The sequence below is a fragment of the Corvus kubaryi genome, unplaced genomic scaffold, assembly GCF_017639235.1.
Source record: "Corvus kubaryi isolate FWS band 111438036 unplaced genomic scaffold, C.kubaryi_AGA036_p1.0 split3-73, whole genome shotgun sequence".
NCBI lineage: Eukaryota > Metazoa > Chordata > Aves > Passeriformes > Corvidae > Corvus > Corvus kubaryi.
In genome coordinates this window covers 4,965,566-4,992,624 of record NW_024582091.1, presented here as the reverse complement: position 1 = coordinate 4,992,624, position 27,059 = coordinate 4,965,566, and the positions used below count along the sequence as shown (strand labels likewise).

Genomic DNA, 27,059 nt, shown 5'->3' with positions numbered 1-27,059 from the left:
TTAAAGATGAAATAAACTTAAAAGAAGAACAAATCCAAATAAGACTGGCTGACTGCTTACCTCTTCCCCGCATTGCTTAACTAAATTGATTCTAGCCTCTTGGTGTATGCTGGAGACACTAACCAAACTGCATATTTTTGTGCATCCAGTTTACTTATGTAGTAAAATCTAGGTTCACTCAAAGCTACTCAGTTTTGTTCTGGCTGTTTTAACTGCCAGAACCAGGAGAGGAATCTGAGCATAGGTGCTGAAGTTCATGGTTTATTAATTTACAAGCATCATTTTGTTAGAGGAATAGAGTTCTCAACAGCCAGCAGCACGAAATGGTAGAGCCTAAGTGACTAAAAAACCCCTGTGTTTAAAATTCCCTCCTCTGTGATTTACGTGAATTTCCATGGAAAACATGAGATAAATTTTCCACCCAAAACCATCTCCTAGATGTAGCTGTCCATCTTGTCCTTTTTATTTTTCAAATACAGGATTTGGTTTTTATGGCTATTGAACTTGCTTGAAGTCACAAGCTGTCACGACCTCTTTCAGGTGCAGGTTAGAGGCCAGCTTGTTGCTGAGATCTCTTGTCCAGGAGCTGCTTCCTACTAAGGATCCTCAGCGCAGGCTCCCTCTCCTTCATTTGGCAGTGGCTTTAAACCTTAAGCTCTAGTGCTTGGCCCTTGCCCAAGCTACTCTGCAGTAGCACTGCAATTGCACTTGTACCGTCTTGTACCTCCCTGATTCTCATTCTCATCCTCATCCTCACCTGCTGGCTTGACTTACTGGCTTACCCTCAGACCTGGCTGATCTTGTCTGATCCTGGTTATTGTCTCCAGACCTGATTCCAATATTGAATCTCTGACTCAATTTCCTGGCTTTGTTTTTCTGGTGATGTTGCCACCACTGCCTACCTGGCTGTGACTCTTGGTCCCTTGCTTGCCTTCTTTTATGGAGTAGTCTGTCCTTGCTGCTGTTTAAGACAGTCAAGTCTTTAGAGAAGGGACTGGCAACCAATAACTTGAGCTTTAAAGATGGCTTTTAATGGTGGGTAGTGGAGTGGGTGCTGAGAGTTGGCGGGTCTCATGTGCTTGGAGCTCAGCTGGAGGCTTTGTCTTGCAGAGGCAAGATATTCATACTCCGTTAAATTTAGAAAGTATTTTGTGGTGTCTGGGTGTACACAAAGCCCTAACAGTTCTCCAGTGTCAACTCTGTTGGTAAAAAAAGACTCAAGAAAGCCTGAGAAATTGGTGTTGGTGTCTGACAGCATTTAAACATCTCTTTCAGGTGCCAGATTACGTTTGCGGACATTTTCCTCTTAAGTTTTCAGACCTGCATTTCTGTGACTGACATAAAAGAATATACCTGTAATGCCCATAATGATGAACTTCCAAATAAATATATCATATGTAAGAACATTTCTCTATTAGAAAATTCACTTAACATTTGTATCCTGCAGTCAGTTCTTTCACATTCGATTTGTCTGGCATATTTTAGTAGATACCCTACAAGGATGAGGACTCATCCTAGCTTATGCCAGGGAATGACTAGTAGTTACAGCTAGAAGCCAAGCAAGTTAGAGAAGCTAAATAAAATAGAGAAATGATAAAATAAAATAATGGTAAAATGGCACGAAGGTATGGATAGAAGTGGTGGAAGGCTGAAAGGGAAAAAGGCAAATGCATGTGTATAGTAAATCCAGATAAATTGTTTCAGGGTTTCTGTTGGTGATTTATTACCTTTTTACTGAATTACACATACAAACGTGTACAGTCACTGTTTAATCTCTTGATATAAAAAGAAGCGACAGGATAATTTTCTTGAAGTACAGTTTTACAAAACTATGTTGTAAAAAGTTATAAGCCCAATTCCTTTAGTTTAGTTTTCATGAGATTTATGTACTGATCAAGAAAGAAAAAAAAACCCCAAACACTACTGTATTATTCTTTATTTGTAAGCAATGCTCTTTTTTTATTTCCCTGGAAAGCACAATCATCCAGAGCTATAGTGCAGTACAATGAATTGACACTTCTGTTTTAAGGCAGAGAAGATAGATAAGCAACTATGAAAACATGTGAAGCCTTGCTTGTACTCATTGTGCTAGGAATTTCTCCTATAACAGTGCATACAAACTTTTTAGCTGAGGAAGCCAGTCCAGCCACATTTGTCTGTTGCACAAATCAAAAAATACTAGTTTTGGGGAGTTCAATAATAACTGACAAAATGAACTTGTAGGTATTGATCTGCCAAAATTCTTGCTTCAATAATGCATTAAATGATACTAGTATTTTGGGGTTTTTCAGCAGTGTGCTGGGGCACTCACTACCTGGCAATTAAATTATTCATATCTGATCTAAATTTTAACAGAGCAAAGAATAGTCATGACAGTTCAGTTAAAATTTCAACACAGTCTTACAGACTATTTTTCTAAGCTAATAGGGAGGTGCTGTATGGAATTAAGGAGGTACAGGAGACAGGAGGCATAGCATCTTGGCTTGGCTTTTTCTTTTTTTTTTTACTTTATTCGTAAAACAGAAATAAGGCTTATCTCTTAGTTTGTGAAATGCTAGGAAAAAACCAGAGGAAGATCATCAGACCAGTACAAATAGTTTTTATGAAGATTTAAAACTAATTTTTGAAATTGGAATTTAAAAACAGAATAGATTTCAAGTTTTGTGTAGAATGTAATTTTTAGATTAAAAAAGCTAAGGTATCTGAGTAAGCAAATGATCAAAATACATACATGCCTAATCAAATTATCTGAGCCCTGTAACCTTCCATTTCTTTTACCCTGCACAACTTGGCACTCTGAAGACATTATGTAGCACAATGTGAGCATAGGAGAGACTTGCCATATGAAGCATGCACATATTTGGGAATATTGAAAAAAAAATCAATATTTTTGAGGAATAGCATAGAAATGGAAAGGCTTCAGCGCACCTCACAAATTTGCTTTTCTCTGCTGTTTACAAATATATGCCAGGAAGCTGCAGAAGACTTAACAGAGATCTCCAGAAACTAATTTCAAGGTTCAGATAGGGAAAAGTTACAAAAAAATTCAGCTTGACTGAGAATAGCTGTACAGAATTCAGGAAGGGCTGGTCATGCTTCAGTATTTTGCTGGAATTCTTTGAGGCAATCACTGCCAAAGAAGACAAAGGATGTACAATGGCCATCATATGCTTTGATTTTTCAGAAAACAATTTGAAGTGTTCAGCACTGGAAGTTAATATTAAGGTGTGGAGGCATGTAATAGGTGGAAAGTTGGCTAAATGGCAGGAAAAAAATGGAATTATGAAATGGAATTTCTTTAAGCTGGAAAGCACCCATCAGCAGGGTTGTGGATATATTGTTTTGTGGGTCCTAGGTTTTCCTGCTTAAATGAATACTTTGCAATACCATAATGCTCATGTTAAGGGCAATTGTTTTAACTTGTAGAAGTTAAATTTTTTCAAAGTTCAGATTTCCATTGTGAGAAACAGGATAGCTAGCACAATTTCTAAGTGGAAATCTGTGTAATATTCTAAAACATGCAAAAGAAAATATTTGAGATCAAACATAAGAGAATGGGAATACACATAATTTTAGGTAATGCAAGAAACTTTATTACAACATGCATGTTCTTTTAAATAAGGGTATTCCTAGATTTCTACTTTTGGATTTTTATAAGAATTAAATTATCCTGGGAACTTACTAGGTATTTTCTGGGTTTGAAAGTACCAACAGTACTTCTGAATTATTTGTTAGCAAATTAGAAGTGTTGGCAGTAAAATAAAATTCTTTAGAAAACATCAATTTGCCCTTTTTTGTTTCTGTTTCCTTTTATTCTCCCTTCCCTGTGGAAATGACATAGCACCTAGCTAAAGCTAGCACTTAAAAAAGCAGATGTTGGAGACAAAAAAGTACGTGATATTAGGAAAGAATGTGAGTAGCACTCTTTGAGATTGAAAGCTAACAAGACAGGTGAATAAGACTCTATTTGAAAGCAGATAAGTTGGGGGGGAAATGGCAGGTGAATTATGAAAGAGTACCAGGCTGCAAAGTACACATTTTCTTCCTCTGAAGAGAACTTAAAAAGAGGGTGTCTACTTTGAGAAAGTAGAAAAAAACTTACCTTTGATCGAATAATATTGCTACTGTGAGCAGTCAGCTAGTTACTATTGTAAGTGAAAAAATGTACTGCACAAATGAATAAATCAGACCTACATATGGGAAGAAAATGAAAACATAGGTGTTCATGCTCAAAATCTGACAGATGTTTTCCAGTATTTTGTCTCTCTCCTCTTTTTTTTTAAATACATACTGGTTTTATGTTGTTGCCTGTAATATCAGCAAGATAAGAAATCAAGCAAATGAACTGGCAGCTCTACTCCTGCTCTTTTCTCAGATCAGTACAAAAGAATTAGCAACCCTAGTTTTACTCTTCTCTCAGATCAGTACAAAAGAATTGGAAACTGTATTTTTATTGCTTTCTGCTGCTTTTTGCAGAATGTGCATAGTATGCAATTTCTGACCAGCTGAATGTTTTTGACCCCTTTCTTTATGCTTCAGAAAAACTTGACAGTCTGAGAGTCCACAAATAAATTAATCATTGCTATTATTCTAACTGTTACAGTATAATTGGGGAAGAAATTAAACGGTAGGCTTTGTTTTAAGATTCTTATCATTTGAACATTTTAGGATAGGAAGGGGAATATATTTGTTATTGTATATTGAAATAGCAGTGAGAGTTCCTGAGGCAAAGATTTGTTTACATGCATATACCAGTAGGTATTCTGTATGTATGATTTTTTTGTGGGTTTTGGTTTTTATTTGAAATGAAACTTAGCATACTATAAAGGATTAACATATAAGAGAAATCTACATTGTTTTAGCTGCCTGTAATATGCCGACTGGATTCCAGAAACTTTCAGCCCTAGTTACTGAACCAACAAACCTCAAGTCTAAGTCTGTTTCAGGGTACTAATCAAAGAGATCCTACATCCAGTATAGATTAGTCTCATCTTCAAATTACCTCACTAGAGCTGACTTGGGACAGTAGACACGACTTCCCTTTGGTTTACAATCGAACCTCAACTGTCTTCTAAAATATTTTTAAACATTTGATTTTCACATGCAAATCTATGCATCTTTCTTTATATCTCTGAAAATTCACACATACTTATCACTCTATGTCTAAATGGAATTTGAATGGAAAATCATTGTAGCAACTAAACAAATAAAATTTGAAGTGTTTTTTGTTTTCTGTCTTAAAAGCAAAGATCATTTCTGTACAAACATTATTGAAAGTGTGTATTTATAAAAAAAAAAAAAAAATTGGGCCCAAATATTTTTAGCTCTTTTTCTGTGCTGGTGTCCTCCTTGCATGCTTCTACTTTTTTTTCTTGGAATGCTGTTTTATTGTGTCTTTCCTAATTACATCTTAAATTATTTAATTTCTGAGTTTCCCATCCTGTAAGTGGCATTCATTTGTACATTTTATTCTTCAGTGTCAGTGGTTTGTTCCAATTAAGGCTTCATGATAATTTTCTGATTCATTAAATCTAGAATCATTAATACCATACTGATTTGGTTGATCAGTACCTAAAATACATTTCTAATATTGTTTTCGTTGCTATGCATCTTTATACTCTTGTGAATGCACTTCTTCCTATGCAAAAATAAACAGATTCAGAGAATTTACTTTAAATGATTCTCTGGTCTTCATCAGATTCAGTTCTGGTGCATCTTTAGTTGTCATATCTGGAACTACAGTTTGCAAAAGGGAAAGGAACTAGTATTAATAAGATATGAGGAGACAATTCTGGTTTTTTCACCTTTTACCAGATTACAAGAAGCTTGCAAAATAGTGCTTGCAAACAAGGCTCACACGAAATAGCATAGAATATAATTTAGCTACAAAATTAGCAGATTATAGGTGCTTTTTAGGGTTATACTCCACACAGCCTGTTAGTGTCTACCTCCCCTTCAATTTGTTCTCCTTTGTAATGCCTTTTTGCCGTTCTTTGTCTCTGTCAGTGCTTAAGCAGAGTAAATATCCTGCTGGCAGCCCACTGGCAAGAGGAAAGAATGACATGAACAGAAACCATGCTCCTGCATTCACCTAATCCTAATGTTTTCCCTGGCACTTATGTTAATTTTTTTTCTCCCTTTCACTATTTTCCTAGTCATTGTTTGATAGTTGTAAGTCCACATGGCCTGAGCAATAGTCTTTTTACAGACCTCCTTTTATCATCCCAACTGTGTCTTGTTTAACTTGACTATTTAAATGGCTAAGAGTCAGCATCATCCAGTTCTGAAGTGGATTGGGCAGTAATCCAGGTCTTTTTGTTAGAGACAGACATTCATCTCTTTGGACTAGAAACAAATTACTTCCAAATGCTGGAAATGTAAGAAGCCTTAAAAAAAAAAAAAATAAAAGGGTTTCAGGTGTTTATAGAACAAATTAGTATAAAATAGTTTTCAAAATGCTAAGCCACATTTAAAATAAATATTTAGTGCTTTTAGAAGCTGTGAAAATACAGCACTAAAAAACTGAAATCACTGATCTTTAGCATGCTTAAAAAGTATTGTTAGGGCATGCTGGTGTCAAATTCCTCATGTATATTTCTGTTGTGCCTTGGATTGCATGCATAAAAAGTAGTATTTTGGGGTGGTTTTTTGCGTGATCGATAGTGACTGGCTGTAGGTTTCATGAGATGACTTCCTGCAGCAATCAGAAATTGAACTGATAACTGTTATTTTACAACAGTGTTTGATTCAATTCCTAAAAATCAAAGTCTTGATTATCTAGATGACTGGAAAATAAAGACTTTTCATTGGTCTGAAGATTGTTTCTTGTGCCTTATTCAGCATTACATAAGCACTCTCTCATTCACAGAAAGACAAGCTAGTTCTCCACAGCTGTTACTTGTCCCTTTCAGTTTTATGGTGTCTTGCTTGTCTCTTCCACACCTTCCAACTTCCACAACAAATGAAATGGGATTTCCACAAATAAGTGTGCTACACAACTGGCTCATCTCAGAACCCATCCTTGCAAGCCCATCCTATTCTTCCTTCTCAGCACCCCTGCCATAACATGCATTTCTTCCTCAATTGCTATCTCATCAGCAGCCATGGTAATTTTAGAGATGAGGTTGTATGTCTGAATAGGGTTTGCATTCCTACAGTTGCTGTATCACTCCTTTAAAATGTTGCCATGCTCAGCACATCCTGGCCTCTCTGGCACTATAGCCAATTGCTTTGTAAAGCTTGCATCCTGAAAATCAAACTCTTACCCTCCAAAAGCCCAGACTGGCAACTATGGATGATCCCTAAATGGTGCTAGTTCCCAGACAGTGCCAGAAATTGCACTGCATTTGCCCCAAGGCAAATCTGTGCCAAGGATTGTGCAAGAGTTACACACAGTGGACAATTGAATTCCAGTCCTGATGCCATTTAGGTTTTTGGTCATATATATGGTCACAAAAGAGAACAACTTCCTGTGCTTTAGCCACACAAAAGAGAGATTTTGCTGTCGTTCCTAGTACCATTTGTGGTGTTCCACAAATGGCATTCCATAATGATATTAAAGGATGTCTCTGGACATGAGATTTCAGAGGTTCTGGTCAGCTCTGAGTGTGCTGCTGATGTCCCTGGGGATTTGAGCTTGCGTGCTGGACAATAAAAAGGTATGTGGAGCAGTGACAGAAATAGCATACAATATTTCAACATAATTTTAAAAAGAATTGTGAAAGAAAAATTTCAAAAGTGTGGTGAAGATACAATTAAGTACCTTTAAAACCAGGTTTTTTTCACAATTTAATTCCTCATTTAATTTACATGGTATTTTGAAAATTAATTATTTCTGTAAGACTTGCTTGACTTGTTTTTAGAAGTTCTCTCTATAATCATATTGTACTTTAATCTGTACGCATCAGGTAGAAGAAATGTCTTTTAGACATATTTATTTTTCTGCTTAATGGGAATGACTCCCTCTCCCTTTTTTACCCTAAAGTAGTTTTTCTTCAAAGTTTAATAGCAACTGTAAAAAAAAGGCAGAATCACTACAATGCTTCCCTCCTGGAAATGATTGTTTTCATTACCTTTCATTATTTGTGAGTGTGTGTATTCTAGATTTTTCCTGAAAAAGAAGATATTGCATGGAACCTGAATTTCAGACCTAGGCAAGGATCAGAGTAGTTTGCTATGGCAGGAGCAGACTTGGGAAATGACAAATCCCAGGGTCTTCAGTAGGGAAGTGTAGTGTTTACAGGATGATGCTTCCTTCCTTTTTGGGCAGCTCTGCAGACAGCTGTGCTGAGGGGGTGTAAACCTCTGGCCATTCTTGCATATTTACAGCTCCTCAGAAGGAATTTTATTATCATCTAGCAAACAATGAAGGAGGGAGAGTTACTTCCTATACTGAGATGCATCAAGTGGCTTTAAACAAGATCAGGGTGTTTTCTAAGGTAAACTAAACAGCAGAAAATCTGTAGATAACTGTGACCAGACAGCCTGGAGTTCTGAACCCACTCCAAATGAGTGTGTTGGGTGGATCTTTGTAGCTTGGGAGAACAAGTGAGCATTTGCATAAGTTGAAGATGACTCTTCAGCTAAGACAGAAACCAAAGCTGATGTAGTACTTAAAGTATGACAATCATTTTTTCTTTCTGTGCTGTGAAGAAGCAACACTGAAACAGTCTCCTGAGGCAGATAATTTGTCATTTATCTTTTTTCTTTTGAAATATTGCACTATGAATTGAAACAGCCAGACATTCAGAAATAAAATCTTTTTTCTAATTTTTAAACATAAATGAATGATAGTGTTATACACATCGTATTTTTGCCAGCTTTCATGTTTGTCTGTTTACGTTTTTTCTCCTTCGTTGCGTAGTGCAAGTGATATGTGGTAAGATTGCCAGAGGCAAGTGATGTGATTTGCTTCACATAGTCCATTCAAATGCATAAATGCTTATAGAAAGAAAGACTTTTTTTCTCTGATCAATGTTCATAGCAATTAAATTTTGCTTGCACTAAGAGTTGCAACAATAGGCAAGAATTTTTAATTTGATGTAGTATCTTTTCCTCTAAAGAATAAAACAAGTAAACAAAATAAAAGATTTAGCAGTATAACATGCATCTGTAGCAAAAGATAGATGCTAAGTTGAATGTCTTTTTAACAAAAGAAGTGTTGTGGCTTTACTGCTGGCAGATACATTGGACAGACAATTGCAAATGTGTTTTTATAAAAAGGAACTTTCATCAGAATAAGAGAAAAATATTTACATGACATTTTACATTTTTTGGCTCCCCACCTTAATGCTACCATTTAATTAGCCAATGCATTTGAAGGGAAGATTCTTATGGAGGCAGTGTAACATGCTAAGGTACTGTAATGTGATGAACATTATAAAATTGATTCAGCTATAATGGAACAGTAGAAGATGAGAAACTATCACACATTTTAAAAAATGTTTCTTGCATTATAATGAAAGTTGTGATGAAAATTTTATTTTAAGTAAAGATTCACTCTGCCTCGGGTAGCTAAAAAATGCCCTTTTTGATTGCATCTTCTTTGCTTATGTTACTGTAATTATTAACTGCATATTCCCATCCTGGAATTCTGCTCAAGACACTGTATTTTGCACAGTGCTATTTCCTTGAAATTATACAGATGAATGACTAAAACATATATTTCATGGCTGTTAAAGGGGGGTTTTTTCCTTGGTTCTGAATCTTTGCAGTAGGTGCTGGATTTTCCAACAAGACCTTAGTGGTCCCATTTGTTAAATACATTTGTCTGAGTCTTGAATCAAATAAGGATGTGCACAGCCATTTGCAAGTTCACAGGCTATTTAGCGAGAATGAATTTTAAGAAAAAAATGCCAAAAGAAGTAAATTTTTTCTTGTTAAAAAAAATATAAAGGGAATAATCAAATTGCAAGCAAGCAGAAATATCTAGTATTTTATTATACCATCATGTTTACAAACGTTCTTTGTAATATTGCCATGACTTTTGCTTAACTAATTGGGAAACTAGCCTTTAGTTTCTCTAGAGAATGAGGTGTACAAGAATGAATACATTTGGTTTTGGTTTTGGGTTTTGTTTTATGGTATTTGATGGTGTTGTGTTTTTTTACCCTTGCAATGATTTTCAAAACACAAATACCAGTGGAAAAAAAAACAACAAGTAGGATAGCTGCTGTAAATATTTTGTAAAATGTCCATCTGAAGCCCCTCAACCTCTAATAATTAGAAGCCATACTGTGGAGATTGACAGGGTAAATTTCCAGTTAATGTTTACACAACAAAACATATGCCCAGTACAATATCCTACACTGATGTTACTGAAACCAGAGTCCGGAAATGTACAGTGGAAACAAGATGTGGTACTTTTCTTGTGCCAACATAAACAGCAATTACAGCACAGTGTGAGAGAAGTCATAAGAAATACTACTGCATATCAGTAGTTCAACAAAGTCAGCACTTTTGTGTAATTGCAGGGGAAAAGGGCTGAAAAACATTGCAGATCTCAGCAAGAAATGGCCCTTTATACTTTTAAACTGATCCTTGATAAAACAATGCCGGGGTCATGAGAAGGCTACTCTGCCAATTTTGCTTCACTGTGGGATCCATTGACATCTGGCTGAGCTGCGGAAGCTGGAAAACTTCTTTAATATTCTCTTGACAGTAAAGTGGACATGTGGAAAACATTCTAATCTGTTAATCTTTGGTGCTCCTGAAGAAAAAGGACATTTGGCTTTATACTTTGTGATGATAAATATTGTCTCCAGTCTAGCTGTAAATAAGTTAAAAGTATTTGAATGGAGGATGCAGTTCTTATTTTCCATATATGGGAGAAGATGGATGTGCACCTGTGCAATCCAGATGATGTAACAAATGCCAGGAGTTTTTTTCTAAGTTTACCATACGTCTCGGAAATCCACTTTTCTTTGTGCTGAGTATGGTTTGTCAATGAATATTGGCGAGCAGAGTCTCTGAATCTCTGTATATCCAACATACTAAAGTAGAATAAAGTATTGTTTCACTCAGGGGATTCTGAAAATAGAATTAAGAGAGATTTGAAATAGTAGTTAAGTCTGAATAAAAAGTGCAGGTTTTATTTAACAGCATGAACTGTACAAACTATTTTTGGTTGACTCTAATATGGAGTGATAGTGGATGATGGAGATATGTATATGTTCAGCTTGAGTAGGATGCACAATTGTTCATTTTTGTTGTGAGATTTATCTCCAGAAATGACAAAAGGAGTCTCTTGCATTAGAAAATAACTGCTATAAAATATATTATGTATTCCAAGTACAAAAAATCTATTATGTATATTAAAATAAATTTCAAAAGATATTATGGATTATGTAAAGACCAAACAAGAATTCAAAATTCTACATATCCTTGTAGAACATTCTAAAATAATCTCAAAATTTGTAACAATGCATGAAGATAGCACTTTTCTACACTTGATGAAAGTTAGATTTCCCAGTTCTAAGTAACGAATTATATCATTGTAGCACATGCACTCTGTTGAAGATTTGTGACTTCTTTTAGAAAACTTTATCTTCTTTTTAAAAATAAGTAGCTTCAGGAATTAACAGAGCTCTTTCTTTTTTTAATTTCCCCCCTGTCCTCAGAAATAAACCCCATAACAATAGTTAAACCTGAAAGCAGACTTTTGTTCTCTGATACAGGCAGATCCCTTTCTTTCTGCCCATTTATTAATGAACTCTGTTATTTCATTTATTGTTATTGAGATCTACAAGATCTATGAACTCGAATTGCAGGTTAGAAATAATAATGATGATGATGATGATGATGACACAGTCTTGAAGTCCATACCTTTGCTCAAGCAAGCTCCCAGTGAATAATAATTTCAGCAAATTAAGAATTGATGCAAACCACTTTTGTGCAGTTGAGGCATTTCTTGGTCTGTATAAAATGTCATACTCTTCTAACAAGTTGAACTTTGTTGCTAGGAATTTATATCTTGCTTTTATAATCTCCTTGCCTAAAGAGATTGAAAGTGCATCAAAACCAGCTTGAAAATTGAAGGGCTAAAGATGAGATGAAGTTAGTGAGGAGCTTGACTTCTCTGGGATGTGCACAGAAATCAACACCTTCCTGGGGTTTCTGAAAGAGTTCAAAACTTAAGCTCAGCAAGCTCTTCCATTTAGTTTCACAGTACAGTTTGGGTCTCAAATGAGAAAAAATCTGTAGACAGAGTTTTGTGGTTCACTGTCTGGATCTCTCACATTATCCAATAGTTAAAAGTATTTATTTAGAAGGAAGGTGAGGAAAAACCTGAGCCCCAGGCAGGATAGTACCACTGCTTGATTACTCTATGTATCTATGTTTGGATGCATATGCGGAGGTTCTTACCTCCACTGTTGAATCTTGAGTCTTAGAAATCTCAGTTTCTAAGTCTGCTGTATCTTTCTGGGATGGTTATTGAGATGGAAGGAAAAAAAGTTTGCCTGTAGCCTAGATATTTTTCCTGTTGTGTAGGTGAAATTGGCAGGAAAATGTTATAATAGCTACAATAGTAACCTGAGCAGCTATCTGGAAAGCATAGGTGCTGACATCAGAGGAGAAGCCTCAGAAACGTGAGGGAGGAACAGTCATTTACTTAAATTCTAATGTGCAACAGATAATTTAATGCATCGTTAATGCCACCATGTTTGGGATAGTAGCCAAAACCTTCAGCAGATGTTCTGGTATGTGGCAGAGACAAGGGAGACTTACCAACCCCTCTCTTGTTTTCTATATCATCTCATCCAGAAGAAGGTGGTATAGGTCTAGTTGACAAGGTGTGAGTGGGAACAGTACTAAAAATCACTAATATTTGAAAAAGTCTTCTCAGTCTAAATGTGGAAGCTTGATATACACTTGAGATGGGAAGCACTGGGTGAAACTCATTTAGTTGTGGAAGAAAATGTCCTTGTAGTAGAAATAATGGGCATCAGTCTTAGCATCCATCAACTTAAATTGAGGTCTCACCTTTAGTCTGCCTTATATGTCCTTGGAGAAAGCTAAACAGAGGAAGACAGAGAAGAGGTTGATCTTAGTGTACATTTTCAGACACTCAAAGGATCCATTAGAATTCCTGATGTCATGCTGAGGTCCCTCCACCTATGTTGGTCTTTCCCAGCTCCAAGCCAAGGAGCCAGCAGTGGTTTTCAGACTGTGAAGATGTGGTATGGGTGATCACCCCCAGACCTGACACTTCGGTAGGACTCCACAGTACATCTCGAGATGAGCCCTTGGGACATGCGGGAGCTCCCCATTTTTGCTGAGTGGCAGGTGGGTGTGGTTTCGGAGATAATGTGAAAGAATAGAATGAAAGTCAAAACAAAGTGGTTTTCATGAGTGGGTGATGTTCCTGACTCTAGGGGAGGCAGGTGCTGCTGTGTGAAGGCTCAGGCTGAATTGAAGTCAGATGGGATTTTAAATGCTGTTACTGTTTTTTTCCTTTAGATACCCTGATGCTGGTACAATAGCATGCTACTGTGGAATGAAAATAGTTCTGCTCTACTTCCTCTCTGTTTTTATAAATGTTGTCTTTGCTATGAATTTATTTTAAAACAATAGATGTTTTCTGCCACCCATTTATTTTGTTTGCTCACATTGGTACAATGTAGTGTCCACTGCCACTTAGTGCATAATGCTGCAAGTGTTCTGGTTATATGAAGTGAGGGAAATTACACCTTCAGGAACAATTACACCTTCAGGAACAATTTGGTCACCCAGCTTAAGCTGAAGAGTGACTCAACACGAATTGGTCTTCCAGTAACTAGAAGGGTTGGGAGTTGGCAGAAGCTAACAAGGACAAAAAACCCAGATCGAAAGAATTTGTAGTTTCTTTCTTAAGTACAGATACCAGTAAAAGGGGTACATAACATAGATTAACTTCATTATGTGTTCCCTGAATGTAGTAAAAAGGGGCCTTTTCAAATACTGTGACATTTGGGTCATATTTGCCATTTTCATTGATAGATTCACATTTCACATTTGCCACGTGCACTTCAAATACTAGACCTTTCAAATCAGTGCCTTTCCCTAATTCTTCATAGTAGCACTCTGCCCTTTTCAGTATTGTAGTTCACAGAGAAGTGCACTGTCTGCAGCCTGCATCTCAAACATTGATTTTTACCTATTCTGGCCTTCATTCAGCTCATTCTCAGCTGATGTCCCATATTATGATAATTCAGCCATTTTATTTTAGTGGGCATGTGTCTACTCAGCTTATCCTCTGTGAGCCATCCATGGAAGTAAGTGGATATTTTCTTCTTTCTTCATTGGACCTTGACTGTCAGCAGCTCCAAATATTCTCTGTCCAGTCCCAGCTAAACTTGCCTCTCCCAAAGCTACCCTCGGTAACTTTACCATGGAGTTAAGTAGTCATTTATCTCCCCTGTCCATTCAAAGCCCTCTGTTTATTTTCCAGTTTACTTTTATTCATTTACACTGGCATGTAGCATATGAGAAAAAACCTTGTTACCTGACTACATGTAGGGAACAAGCAATCTGGCACAGCTGTTGCACTTCTGGACTAGACAGCCTACCTCAAAGCTTCCCTTTGCCTTTTCTGTCTAGTTCCCCCTTTCCCTCCAGATCCCAAGATTATTATTTTCTCTGCTCTATTTCATTGGTCTTCTGACTGTGTCCAAACTTTTGTTGATAGAACAAGTATCTCATGTTTATAGGTCTGCTTATTTTATGACATAGTAAGCAGATAAACTGTTGAACCATCACAGGTTTGCTTGAGAGCAGCAACTTCTGCTGAAAGGCATCTGGGGCAGTAGCTACTTACTTTGAGTCAGCAGCAGCATCTGGCAATACCCCGGCTTGCCTGGGGAGGGAAGGAAGGGAGACTGGAAAGTCACTTACTGTTTTGATGATCATTGCGTCTCCATGGGTTCCAACAAGACCTTGGCATGCCTCCTGCTCCCCCTGCAGCTTTGTGATCCTTAGCAAGGGAGAGCTCGAGTTGTGCACAGCCCCACACCAGCAACCCCCAGTGTTTTTTAAATAAAAGAGTGCACATATTCCTGAAAGGAGCACAATAAGCCTGCATAGGCGATAAGAAAAATCATTTGTGACCATCTGTTTCACAATATTAATTGTGTTATGGCATAGGATTTTTATTAGCTTTCCAAAATCTCAAAACCACTCTTGTGTTGAATGGAATTGATTCCCCCTAAACATACATGTATGTTCTCTGAAGAACTGGATCTGCAACACAGATCTCACTGCTCAAGCCCACCAGAGAGGCTTTTTGTGATACATTGTCAGTCAGAGACACAGATTTCCCAACTCAGTCTCAGAAAAATTGCTTCATAGTTCTTTGTTTAGGTTGAGAGAAGGAGCATGGTCAGCTGCTGCTCTCTTGACCCTTGGGCATTTTAACCCCCAGACTGACCAGCTCCTGACAATAAAGTGGAACTTCCCTAAGCTTGTAAGTAAGTCCAGACTGGGATCTCTTAAGATCAGTATCCCCCCCACCGCATTTGAGAGTGCAAAGCTACAAGAATATCTCCAAGAAACTCATGTAAAAATTATTGAATATTAGCATAACAGAGTGTTTTTCTTCCCCAAAACTTGTTCCCGGAAGTGGCCAAGCCCATTTTTCACTAAAACTTTCAAAACAATCCAGTCTGAGGCAGAGACAAGGTACAGAAAATATAAGTTCCAGCAGTTAAAGGCTGACAAAGTAATAAACAACTGAAAGTAGTGCCTTATGATGGAAAGTGTTAGGGAACTTTAACTCTAGATGTCATTGCCAGCTTTGCTTATAATAAATGTGTCAGTAGCAATATGAAAAGATGTGTACAATAAGTTAAAGGAATGCAGTATTAACCTATTTTATGTGGCACGTCTGCCCACAAATTGCTTGCATCTCAATATGTTTTGGGAGAAAAGGATTTTTTTTTTTTCCCCTGCTGAATGTATTAATTTTCAAACGACGTGAACTGGGAAATTAGAGCTTTTAATGTAACAGTGACACCTTGTGGTCAGTAGGGATGGCGTTAAGTCTGAAAAGCACTTTTGTGATGTGTTAACCTTTAGCAAGAGCAGAGAAAAAAAGAAGCAGGAAGGAAATGCAGGTAACTTTCAGGGATTTCCACAGAGAGATGTTATCCCATTTTATTGCCTTATAGGTAGAAATTTATGCTTCTAGTTTCTTAAATACCAAAGTAATACTTATTTGCACACATTTATTTTATTGAAATACAGGAGAATGGCAAGCTTTGATTTTAGACAACTTGACTGTAAATTAGGGAAGGGTCTTTGTGGGCACTGAACATTACACAGCGTTGCTGGCATGGTTTTTTATGTTTCTGTGGTTACCTCTCTGTCTCTCTACAGGAGAGGGTCTTTCTGTCAGTGGCACACCATGTAGTAGTGGGTAGCAGACTGATGCCAGAGAGAGACATTAATATGACAGAACCACACCATTCCAAGAGTGCCAGCTAGGCACTGACTGGGCTGCAGGATTAAATAGCTTGTGCTGCCTTTTATGTGGGCAACCTTTGACCTGACATATGTGGGTTCTCCTCTTACTTCTTCCTGCCAGCCTTCTCCCTTCCTTGAACAAATGCTGAACTAATGCAGCTATTCTTTGCCATACCTCCATGCACCTATATCTAAGACATTGGGCAGTGAACTGCACAACACTGTGGCCCCTAGACTTTGTGGCACAAATCTTTTCCTGTTTAATGCATACCTGGTATCCTTGATATTATGGTTTCAAAATCTCATTGTTTAGAAGAAGCCTAATTTATGAAAGACCTGATTAATAGCTTCTGATTTATGCCACATACATTCCTGGAGTTAGTGATGCTGACCTTGCCATTTTTAAGAAAGGAACAAAGTTAAGCTTCTGCCAGACAAACCAGGTTTAAAGATCAGTAAGAAAAGAGACTGACTGTCCCAACAAAAAGTTATGGGGAGCTAGTAAAGCAAACTGAGAAACATGAAGCATTTATTATTCACTGGCAATAATGGTTTCCTGTTAAAATTGGCTGTTTGACAAAGGTGATGAATTTAATTCCTTGCTTTCTCATTGGGGTATTAGGAAGTTAGCATAGGACAGGAGCAAAAAGTCCTATGCCTTCTCTAGAGAGAAAGCTAAAGCTAGCCAAATCTAAAGTTTGGAAGGTGTTCAGGGACCACTGTCAGGAATTTAGTGATTATCAAAAAGTGTCAAAAAATATTGAAGTATTGTAGTTTTCCTGGAAGCCAAGTCATTGTTCACCCTCACACATGTCCATATGTAAGCAGCTTGGTGTATGCTTATCTAGGACATATCCTATGAAAGAGCTGCAGTACAACTTCTCAGAAATGTCAGCACAATTTAGTGCCTGTCAGGAAGCGACAGTGAGACTGTTGCCTTTTTAAACATCATATTGACAGTGAATTTTTTGCAAGCTTGGATTGCTAAAACTCATTGTCTCCTGTAAAAGTCTGACAAATATTTGACATGTGATGAAGGAAAAGACCTTGTTTTAGGTATTTTGTCAATTCTTACATTTTCTTTTAGACCTGCTTGTGCTTTTAATGGCTGCAAAAGCAGAACAGCTTCATAGCTGCTCAAGTCTGCAGAGAAGATATTTATTAGGTGCTACTTCAGACTCTGTGTTTGGACAGGCTGGGCTGTAATATCAACCTCCAAATTAGTTAGTAGCACCGCTGAAGGATGCTTTCCAACATCTGTTTTTAGCACTGTTAAATTGGAGCTTAGAGTATGGATTATTTTAGGATTTTTTTGAATGGGGCCGCACTGAAGATGAACTGCAATGATTCTGCACTTGAGTCAGCAAACACATTATAATTGACTGCACAACATGCATGAGCAGACAGATGCAGCTGACCTTGCTGCTGAAATAGTAGTACCTTGCAGTAGAGATCATATCAAAAGCATCATGAAGAGAACTTTAAAAGACATTTTCTTAAAGGAGAGACACCTTCTCACTGCATATTAAGACCACGGATTTGAAGAACTGTCAGATTTGGAGGTCAGTCAGGGCTGCTGTATTATATATGCCATTTTAAGACCTTTTCTACCACTGGCTTAATGTTCAAATAGCAAATACATCCTGATAGAGATACAATTTTAGAGACTTAGTCTTTATACACTGTTTCTGGGAAGTAAAGGATTAAGTGTCCTGTGCTAGGGTTAAAGCCAACCACCCAAGGATGCTACCTAAGTGAAGGTGTGATTAGACCTCCTCCTTTTTATATTTAGCCATAATAGTCAATGATTTAAAAGACAGAACAATTATCACTGTCCATCAGGTGGAGGTTACTGCTCCCACTGCTTAGCCAGCAGAAGGCATCAGGGTTTTATATGCTCTTGCATCTATGATAAGATAAATTGTCTGAGTTACTCCAGCGTCTGGTGCGGGTACTTTGAATAACTCAGACAAGGCTGCCTGAGAATACAAGGGTGTGGTTAGACAAAGATAGGTGTTTCACATTACCTTCAAGTTGCTGTGATATCCTTTATCCGTCCAAATCGTCACCAGCACTTTCACCAAACAATTATAAGCAACCTGTACCTCACTGTTGCAAGATTTGCCCTGCAAATTCAGAATTACTGTGGTATCACTAGTGTTTGTACAAGGACATCAAGAATTAATATGTATATGTATTCAATGCCTTTAGAAAACATGCCTTTTAATGCTGGAAGGATACTGTTCTTGTTTTTGCTTGCAGTGAGTGCCCTGTGAAGGACTGGAGGAGGCTACTGACAAACCTTTTTGGCTGTTTTTTACCAAATACAATTTAGTTGATATTTCCACCCATTTTTGCAAAAGGATAAGCATTTAATGTGATAATTTGCTGGGATTAGAAAGTGACTGTTTATATGCTACTGAAGCTGTTTCTGAGTCTGCTGATACTCCTTGGGAATTTAACAGCCATTATGTACCTCACCACATTATTTGCCTATAGCTTTTATCCCCATGCAAATGTTACTGAAAATAAGTACATGCTGAGGGGATCAGAAGAGAGAAGACATTTGAATGCAGCAGGAAGAAAACAAAAAGCAAAAAGTACATGAAGAAGAATGCTCTAGCAGTTATGACATAACCTTACAGATTGGGAAAAACTCCATGAAAGACACTGTCTTTTACCTTTTCATCTCTGAAACAATAATTTCTGATGCAAATCTTAAAATCAGACTGAGAGAGCAGGCTTAGTAGTGGGATCATGCTTGTATCATTACCTGTGCATCCACATGTCAGACACCCTTTTCTGCAGACCTTCACCATACTCTGAATCTTTCCAATAGGAAGCTTTAAGTCTGTCTCTGCATGGACACTTGCAAGCTGAAAGCTGCCACTGTGGAGCTTGGAGCAATGACTTCTAGAGTAAATGCATGAATCCTAGCAGCTAGTACAAAAAGAGACAGAATTTCCAGCTGTCACAAATGCATATCCTCTGTGTACTGGACACAGATGTGCTGTATAACACATTTTCTGACTGATGGGTTACACAAACAAAGAGTGTGACAAGCGACCGAAATGCGAAACGTGCACTTTGGTGATTGGCTCTGTAAGTCACAGATTAGTGTACTTTAAGGTACAGTAGCTCTTTTTAGAGACTCTCATTGTGTGAGCAGTATTAAATAGTGTTGTCTTGCCTGTCACAGTTATGCACCTCGACTCCTTTGAGGTATTTATTGCAGGCTTTGAGCAGCTACCTAGCTCAAGATAATATTCTCTGTTCAAGAATAGGACCTGGGACAACACTTCATTCTTTATTATTGCTCTTCAGAAATGTTGGACTTTGAAAGAAACTGTAAAGCCAATGATAAAACTATGGAAAGCACCATTAAAACTAGAAGCAAGTACAAAAAAATACTAGAACTAAAAAAACAACTAATAGGTATATTTGGAAAGGGGACTTAGCAACTGCAACATGCAGGACATATCATCGCCTAGCTTGCCAGCTAGTTGTGTGCATGTCTGTGAAGGAGAAGCTCAGGCTTCCAGACCAGCCTGCAGGGACAGGTAGGTTCCTCAGAAGGGAAATCAGCAATCTGTGCAGTCAGGCCTCTAAGCCAAACTTACTGACTTGCATATGAGTAAGAGGCATGGTTTAATCTCTGAATCTCTCTGTACCCAAAGTCAGAGTTTTGAAAATTTATCTATGCATAGGAACTCCTGTCCTGAATTTCAGTCTGCCTGACCTGTCCTTCTACAGTTTGGGGGTATGTCTGTCTAAATTATTCCTGTGGGGAAGGGAACCCTCTAGTGTGCTTAAGGCAGAGAGGAGCTTGTGTCTTTGAAGACCTAATAATTGTTCAGCCTGATTCCCTTGTCTGCTTCTGATTATCTGTAGAGCCTAAATGCCTCCAGAGGCAAGGGGAAGACTGAAGAGCTTTCTCTGACAAGGGAGACCCAGTGTCCTGGCTCACATACCTAACATGTTGTAACAAAAAAAGATTACTTTCCAGTTTCAGCTTTATTTTAAAACTAAATCATAGAGAGGAGAGGATGCAAGAGCTCACTAAACAAATCAGTGGAAGTCACTGGCTCGTTTCTTTTTCCCCCTCCCTTATAAGTCTCCTAAGGAAGGCTTTATTCTATAGGAAATGTAATATTATATCCTGGGTGGAGTTGGTAACTGGTTTACTATTTTTTATCATGAATATGCTGAGGGGATCAGAAGAGAGAAGACATTTGAATGCAGCAGGAAGAAAACAAAAAGCAAAAAATTATGAATTTACAACAGCTGATTGTTTTTTCAAGCCTTAATTTAAGGCTAGTTTAAATGAGAAAACTTAACACTGTGCACCAACTATTGTCTTAAAAATATTCCAAGTAAAGCTCAGAACTAATGTGTATCCATGGAGAACTTCCATTGATTGTTTTTTTGCATGAAAGCCTTTGCAATACTAGATGCAGGTTATTTATAAACATCATATTGAAAGATAAAGAGAGAAAAGACTTAAACCTCAGTTTGTCTCTGAAACAGCAATCGTCTTATCTGCCAAAGTCACATGTAATGGACTGTTAGTTCTTTGTTCCATATCCTGTGTTTGAAAAGTCTTACCTTATAAAGATGTCAGGACTAAAGCCATTATAAGGAATTTCCTTCAAGGAACACATCCATTTGTGGAGAAATGCATATTTTATGCATGGTAACTAATACATATGGCCTGCCATTGATGAAAAATTATAAATAATACTCTGTGCTGATGCTTGATGCTTCATTTTTGTGTTGTTATTTTCCAGATGGGAGTTGCTGTAGTGGATTCATCTGTTGCAGGACTTGGTGGTTGTCCCTATGCAAAAGGTGCTACTGGAAATGTAGCCACAGAGGATGTGATATACATGCTGAATGGTCTGGGGATCAACACAGTAAGATATTTTTTATCTTTCTACTTAAGACTTTAAGGAAAACAAAAATATTTTTCCAGGAAATGTACGATACATACCTGACAATAACCTATGCTGTACAATAAAATATTGAGGGCCCATTGTAGTTTTTGCAAACTCAGTGCTTTAATATGGCTTGACATGTAACAGGAATGATGTTGTTTTCATTAGCAGTTTAGAGTAGAAATGGTTTGTGCATTTAACATAGTTTTAATAATCCCCTTCTTCTTACCTGGAGCTATGAGGAACTTAGTAGCAGCTGCTTTGTGTCACTGCTCTGCCTCAGTAACCACAAAAAATTCAGTACTGTAGACATTGCTCAAGAAGGCTGGTCATCTCTGCAGTGGAAAGACTGAGCAGACTTCAGTTTCTGTCACAGTTTTGGATTTGGCTCATAGTGCTTACTAATTTGTTGTCAATTTTTCTGACTTAAAAGTTGAAAAAAATTGTGATGTTTGGAGCCCAGGCACAGGACACTGATATTTCTCAAGTATCCACTTAATATATTTCAAAATTGTAAAGAACCTGTTACTGGCTAGGAGGCTTCACAGTCATTTTTATTACTAGCTCTGTTCTTGGAGGAGAGAGCAGAGCAGCTTATCTGCACTGAGCTGCACTTTAATGAACCTTACCAGTGAGAATCCACACTTCAAGAGCACACATTTAGTACCCCTGGCTTGGTTGGCATGTTAATTATTCTGTATTCCTACTGCCTTCTTCAATAAATGTGCTCTTTGGTCCTTCTGTCGGTCACCATTGTTCTGAATATGTGGCATAAGAAGTTTGTGCTAACTCAGGCATTGCAGTAACTTTATGTTTAATTTAGACATAGACTTGGAGAGTCAAATTCAAAGAAGAACATATAAAAAACTGCCAAAACTACAAAGTGTGTGGTTTGCATTTAAACTACTGCAGAAAGAAATATAAATGTCTGATGTCTGAAATAGTAAGATTTGAATTATTGAGGAGCTCATTGGAACTTATCACTTGCTTGTAGGCTGCAGTTCTGTGTGGTGTACATGCTGATGGAGTTCCTTGACATGAAAGGATTACATTTCTGAATTGCACATTTTCTGGGTACTGTTAAAGCATATTCAGTGCCTTACAGAGTTCCCTGTAAGCACTTATCTGCTCTTATTTGCTTTTTAGGGAATTCAGGGTAGATGTCAGACGCATGTTTAGGAAAGGTTCTATCACAAGTGTCCACTGTATGAGTGGACTCTGTTTTGAACTGTTTGTACACACTTTTCTTCATGAATGAGATGTTTATTCTTTTGTAACAACACTATTCTTTGAAATAAGGAGGAGAAAGCATGCATTTTACTTTACATTGCTGTGCACCTTAGACTTAGGCTTTCAGTGTAGTCTTTCCTTGGGCAAAATACTCATTGACCTTTCCAACTGACTCATAGCAAAAGGAAGCAATTAAGCAAAAATAGTCTGATTACATGAAATATACTCTGTCCCAGGCTTCTTGATAAAATTGATTAATCTGTTAACAATCTGGTGGCCAAGAAAGAATCCAGCTTGTCCTAAAGGCTGACACCAAATCCCATTGAGACAATCTCACCATCAAATGCTTAGTTCTTCTTTTGTTTGGTTTGGTGGTGGTTTTATTTAGGTTTTGTTTAATTTTAGATTTTAGATTATGCAATAGCAAAACACAAGGCTTTGCTTTTTGAATCCTTTCTGGCTCATTAAATAAAGAGTGTTTTACTGCATGAGAGACCTGGAGCCTCAAAGTTATTACCATAATATACGAGCTTTTGTCTTTATAATGTCTTTATTTATGTCTTTGGTTGTTTTTGGTACTGTTGCCAATTCTGTGAAATCATTATTGCAGAAAACTATTAATATGTTTCTTTTTTGTGTAATGGCACAAAATGAAATTGTAATTGCTAATGTTGTCCATTTGCAAGGAGCACTTTCTCATGTTCATTTCAACTATCCACTAAAGTTTTCCATTTGTTGACTGAACTCACCTTAAGTGTCAGGCAATATTGGACATTATTTAATCATACATTATTTTAGCTCAGGTGGTCAGAGTTGGTTATGGTGCTCATAACACCAAAGTAGCAGGTTCCACCCCCATATGGGCCATTCACTTAAGGATTGGACTCTGTGATATCTGTGAATTATTGAGTTCAGATTGACTAGATACATCAAAATAATAATTGATGCTTTTTCTATACTGTTCTTCAGAACACATAAACAAGAAGTGACCTGTGAAATGAATCTTTGGCAGACTAAATGTGAAATAATTTTTAAGTCAATGGGAATGACAAGATTTTGCCTTCTTGCAGAAGCTTTTCTGATTTAAGGCACTTATCCAAGTTTATAAATAATATTGGAGGCACTTTTGAGTTATTTTGGGGGGGAAATTCATTCCTTGGTGTGAAGGAGTAATTCTGGATATATGGAATGATTACCAAGTATACTTAGTAAGTATATTCTGGGTATCTGAAGACACATTATTTTGTGGACAACCTTACAAACACCTATTCCCGTCCCATTCCCATCTGTGAGTCACACTCCTGAATGCTGGGTTGTGTGCCCTCATGGTAATCCTCTTTGGTTCACAACACTTTTATTGAGGAAGACAGTATAAAAAGCACAGATACATGTATTCCATTTAATGAATGTGAACTGTGAAAGTATGTTTCTTATCAACACATATCACATTATGCAGTATCACAGTGATGAAAACATGAATATTTTGTAGTTTGGGGAGTTTATTTTGACATCTTCCATAATCTAACTACCAGCTATGTCTGTGGGGGTATGTTGCTCATTTCTTCCTTTTTAAAAACACAGATGGATTAAAATTTTTTAGATTATGTTATGTGCAATAGCACTTTACAAACTAAACCTAAGTAATGGCCCATAAAGGATAAACAGAATAAGCTGAAATTACCCTTGTTATAACTGTATTAAAATGAGATAGTTACAAAAGGATATCTTTGAATTATGTAGTTTAGATGGTGCTAAATATTAGAGCTGATTGGAAGCTCCAAAACATTTTTTTTTCAAATTAAAAATGTTTTTGATTACATTTCTGCTCAGTGATTTCTATTCTCATTAACATTTTTAGCCAATTCCAAGAATGAAAAAAGCAAAGTTTACCACAGAACATGGAAATAAGTGCTAGATCCAGTTTAAGAATTAAGTATTTAAATCAGGTTTTGGTCTGAACATTAGTACATCAATCTGGGAGTGTGATGGAAGTGTATTTCTGGTGCAATACAACTTGTACTATTTAATGGAGAGAGACACCCTTCTCCCAGCTTTGTATGACTGCTCACTGTATTGGTACTTCAAAGTCCCCTATTGCATCCTTTCTACAGGAACTTTACTGGCTTCTACATTGCAATCTTTGGAGCAAGTACTTACATCACTTATATGATCTAACTTTAAAACTTCTACTAAACATGAGCAATAAAGGAGACATAATGAAGTGGGTTTGCCTCTTTAATCAGTGATCTGATTTAATTTTAGCAATCAAGCAGCACTGATACGTACCTTAGTTACAAAATAGTTGCTCAAGGGACATGTTTTTTTGGCATGGGCAGATCAAGCAGTTGTGAACTTTTGCTCAGCTGTGCTATCACTGTAAATTGTAATTTTGTATTGAAATGGACTCCTCCCAGAAAGAGATTATAGTTATTCAAGACAATACAAGAGCCTGTTTCTCCTGCATTCAGTTGCCAATGCAAGTGTGTTTCCTCCATTTTCCTGAGCTGCAAGGAGGGTACTTGCAAGCATGAAGTTTTATAGTGTTGGATGATAAATAAGTATAGCATATATTTAGACACTATATTTTTCTTCTAGCTTCTAATTGTAATTCCAGTCCTTTATTCCAGATTCTTTTGGGGTTGAAAGATATTACTCCAGTATTTTGTCCACTGCTGATGGACACTACTCTCGATGTAGTAGAACCTTTCAAACAACTGGAAGCTGTAACTATCTGTAAATCACTGTAGCTTTACTGATCCGCATTACTGACCTATAACATGAATCAGGCCCTTTGTTTGCAAAAATTAGACCCTGGAGCAAAAAACTTGGAGTCTAAGCATTTTCAACATGTGCATTTATTATTCTTCACATTTTTCATCTCTTTTTTAGGGAGTAAATCTTCATGCTGTGATGGAAGCTGGAAACTTCATCTGCACAGCTTTGAACAAGAAAACAAACTCAAAGGTTGCACAAGCTTCCTTCAGTACTGGAACTATCAATTAGATGGATTTTTCTTTTTGCAGCTTGATTACATTTCCCATTTACCTTGAACAAGGACATTTGCATCAGGAAAAGAAGCAAGAAAACCATTGCATCAAAGAAGCAAAATCGAACCCATACATAATTTTTTTTATGGGAAGAGTTATTGTACTGTACTGTCTTGTCAACAATTGTTTGATATGTCAGTAAGAAATAAATGACTGAAGTACAGAATCCCATATGTGGTACTTCTACAGATGAGAAAAATGTATAAACACCAGGACATTTTACCATGTTTTAAATTGAATTTTTAGTTCTTTTCAGGAAAACTGGGTAGAAGCAGTGAGTACATAGTTAAATTTTAATCAAGATGATTTCAGAACAGTACAAGTATTTTCAGTAGTTTATGAGATCTCACACAATGTGTGGCCATTCTATTATGTATTTTATTTATCTGAATTCTTGCTTTTCATTTGTCAAGTCACTGTTATGAACATGGAGCCAAATCTGAATTCACTGTAAGAATTTTTTAGCAATAGAACTTTTTAAAATTTTTGTTTAACATCTGTTAAATTATGGATAACTTTATCTTGTTCCAAGACATTGTGGTGAATGGCACTCTGCCAGATCCTTCAAATCCTCCTGCAAATTTCCTTATTTGTTACATATGTTAAATTTGTTGTAGTTTCCTTTTTTGGTCAACTTATTAAAACCTAATTATATGAAACAAATAAAAATCAGCAAGGTTTTCAACATCATTCAGGTTCAGAGTAGTGTAGAAGGGGCTACATTTTCATCCAAGGTTTCATCAATTAGATTTTTCATTCTCTAGGCTATGAATTGATATTCTCATTCATAAGTCACGAGCTTTTTAGGGTAATAGTATTCTGCTGGACTAGCTTACACAAAGGAAACCACTTACAATTTTTTTCTGTGCTCTGCTGATAATGACATTGTTCTTTTAAATGCCTTACTTCAACAAGATGCCAATGAACTGCACTGTCATTTTTTGATCAATAATGGGGGAAATGGACAAAGAGCCTTATCCTAGTTATAAATGTTCAAGTGTGCCATGAAAATACTGTCATTTTTTTCAGCCTGAAACATCAGTCCTGTTGCTCATTGGTTGTGCAGGGTCTGTCTGTACTTCTCTGTGTACTTAACCTTGATCTATGTTTTTTCTGCGCATGGCCTGTTGACATGAAAATCTAAAACCCTGGACTATGGTCTTCTTCCATATTCTCAATTTTCCTCAAAAATATGAAATCTTGTCAAAAGGTAAGATGAAAGAAAGATAACACATAAAAAAAGAAAAGGCTGAGTCTTTTTTTGTCTGGAACTTGTCTGCCAAGTTACATCTGAGTCTTGGTTTGCCTTTGAAATTCCAAAGTGAATTTTTCTGAGATCTTTTAGTCAGTTGTGTAGTTTAGAATTGGCATAGCTTAAGAAAGCCAAATTTTGTATGCCAGGCAACACAAA

The 27,059-nt window shown here is 37.0% G+C and overlaps 1 protein-coding gene across 2 annotated transcripts in view; it reads left to right on the top strand.

The window, feature by feature from the left end:
* HMGCLL1 (3-hydroxymethyl-3-methylglutaryl-CoA lyase like 1) overlaps positions 1-27,059 on the top strand; it is a 78,573-nt gene extending 51,514 nt beyond the window's left edge. Inside the window, exons 8-9 of one of the 2 annotated variants that reach the window (XM_042016766.1) lie at positions 21,225-21,350; positions 25,491-27,059. In XM_042016766.1, coding sequence (XP_041872700.1) covers positions 21,225-21,350; positions 25,491-25,604 — 240 coding nt within the window. In that variant the 3' untranslated portion in view covers positions 25,605-27,059. Of the gene's footprint in view, positions 1-1,275; positions 6,817-21,224; positions 21,351-25,490 lie in introns of those variants that run through there. The other variant, XM_042016767.1, reaches the window with a different exon arrangement.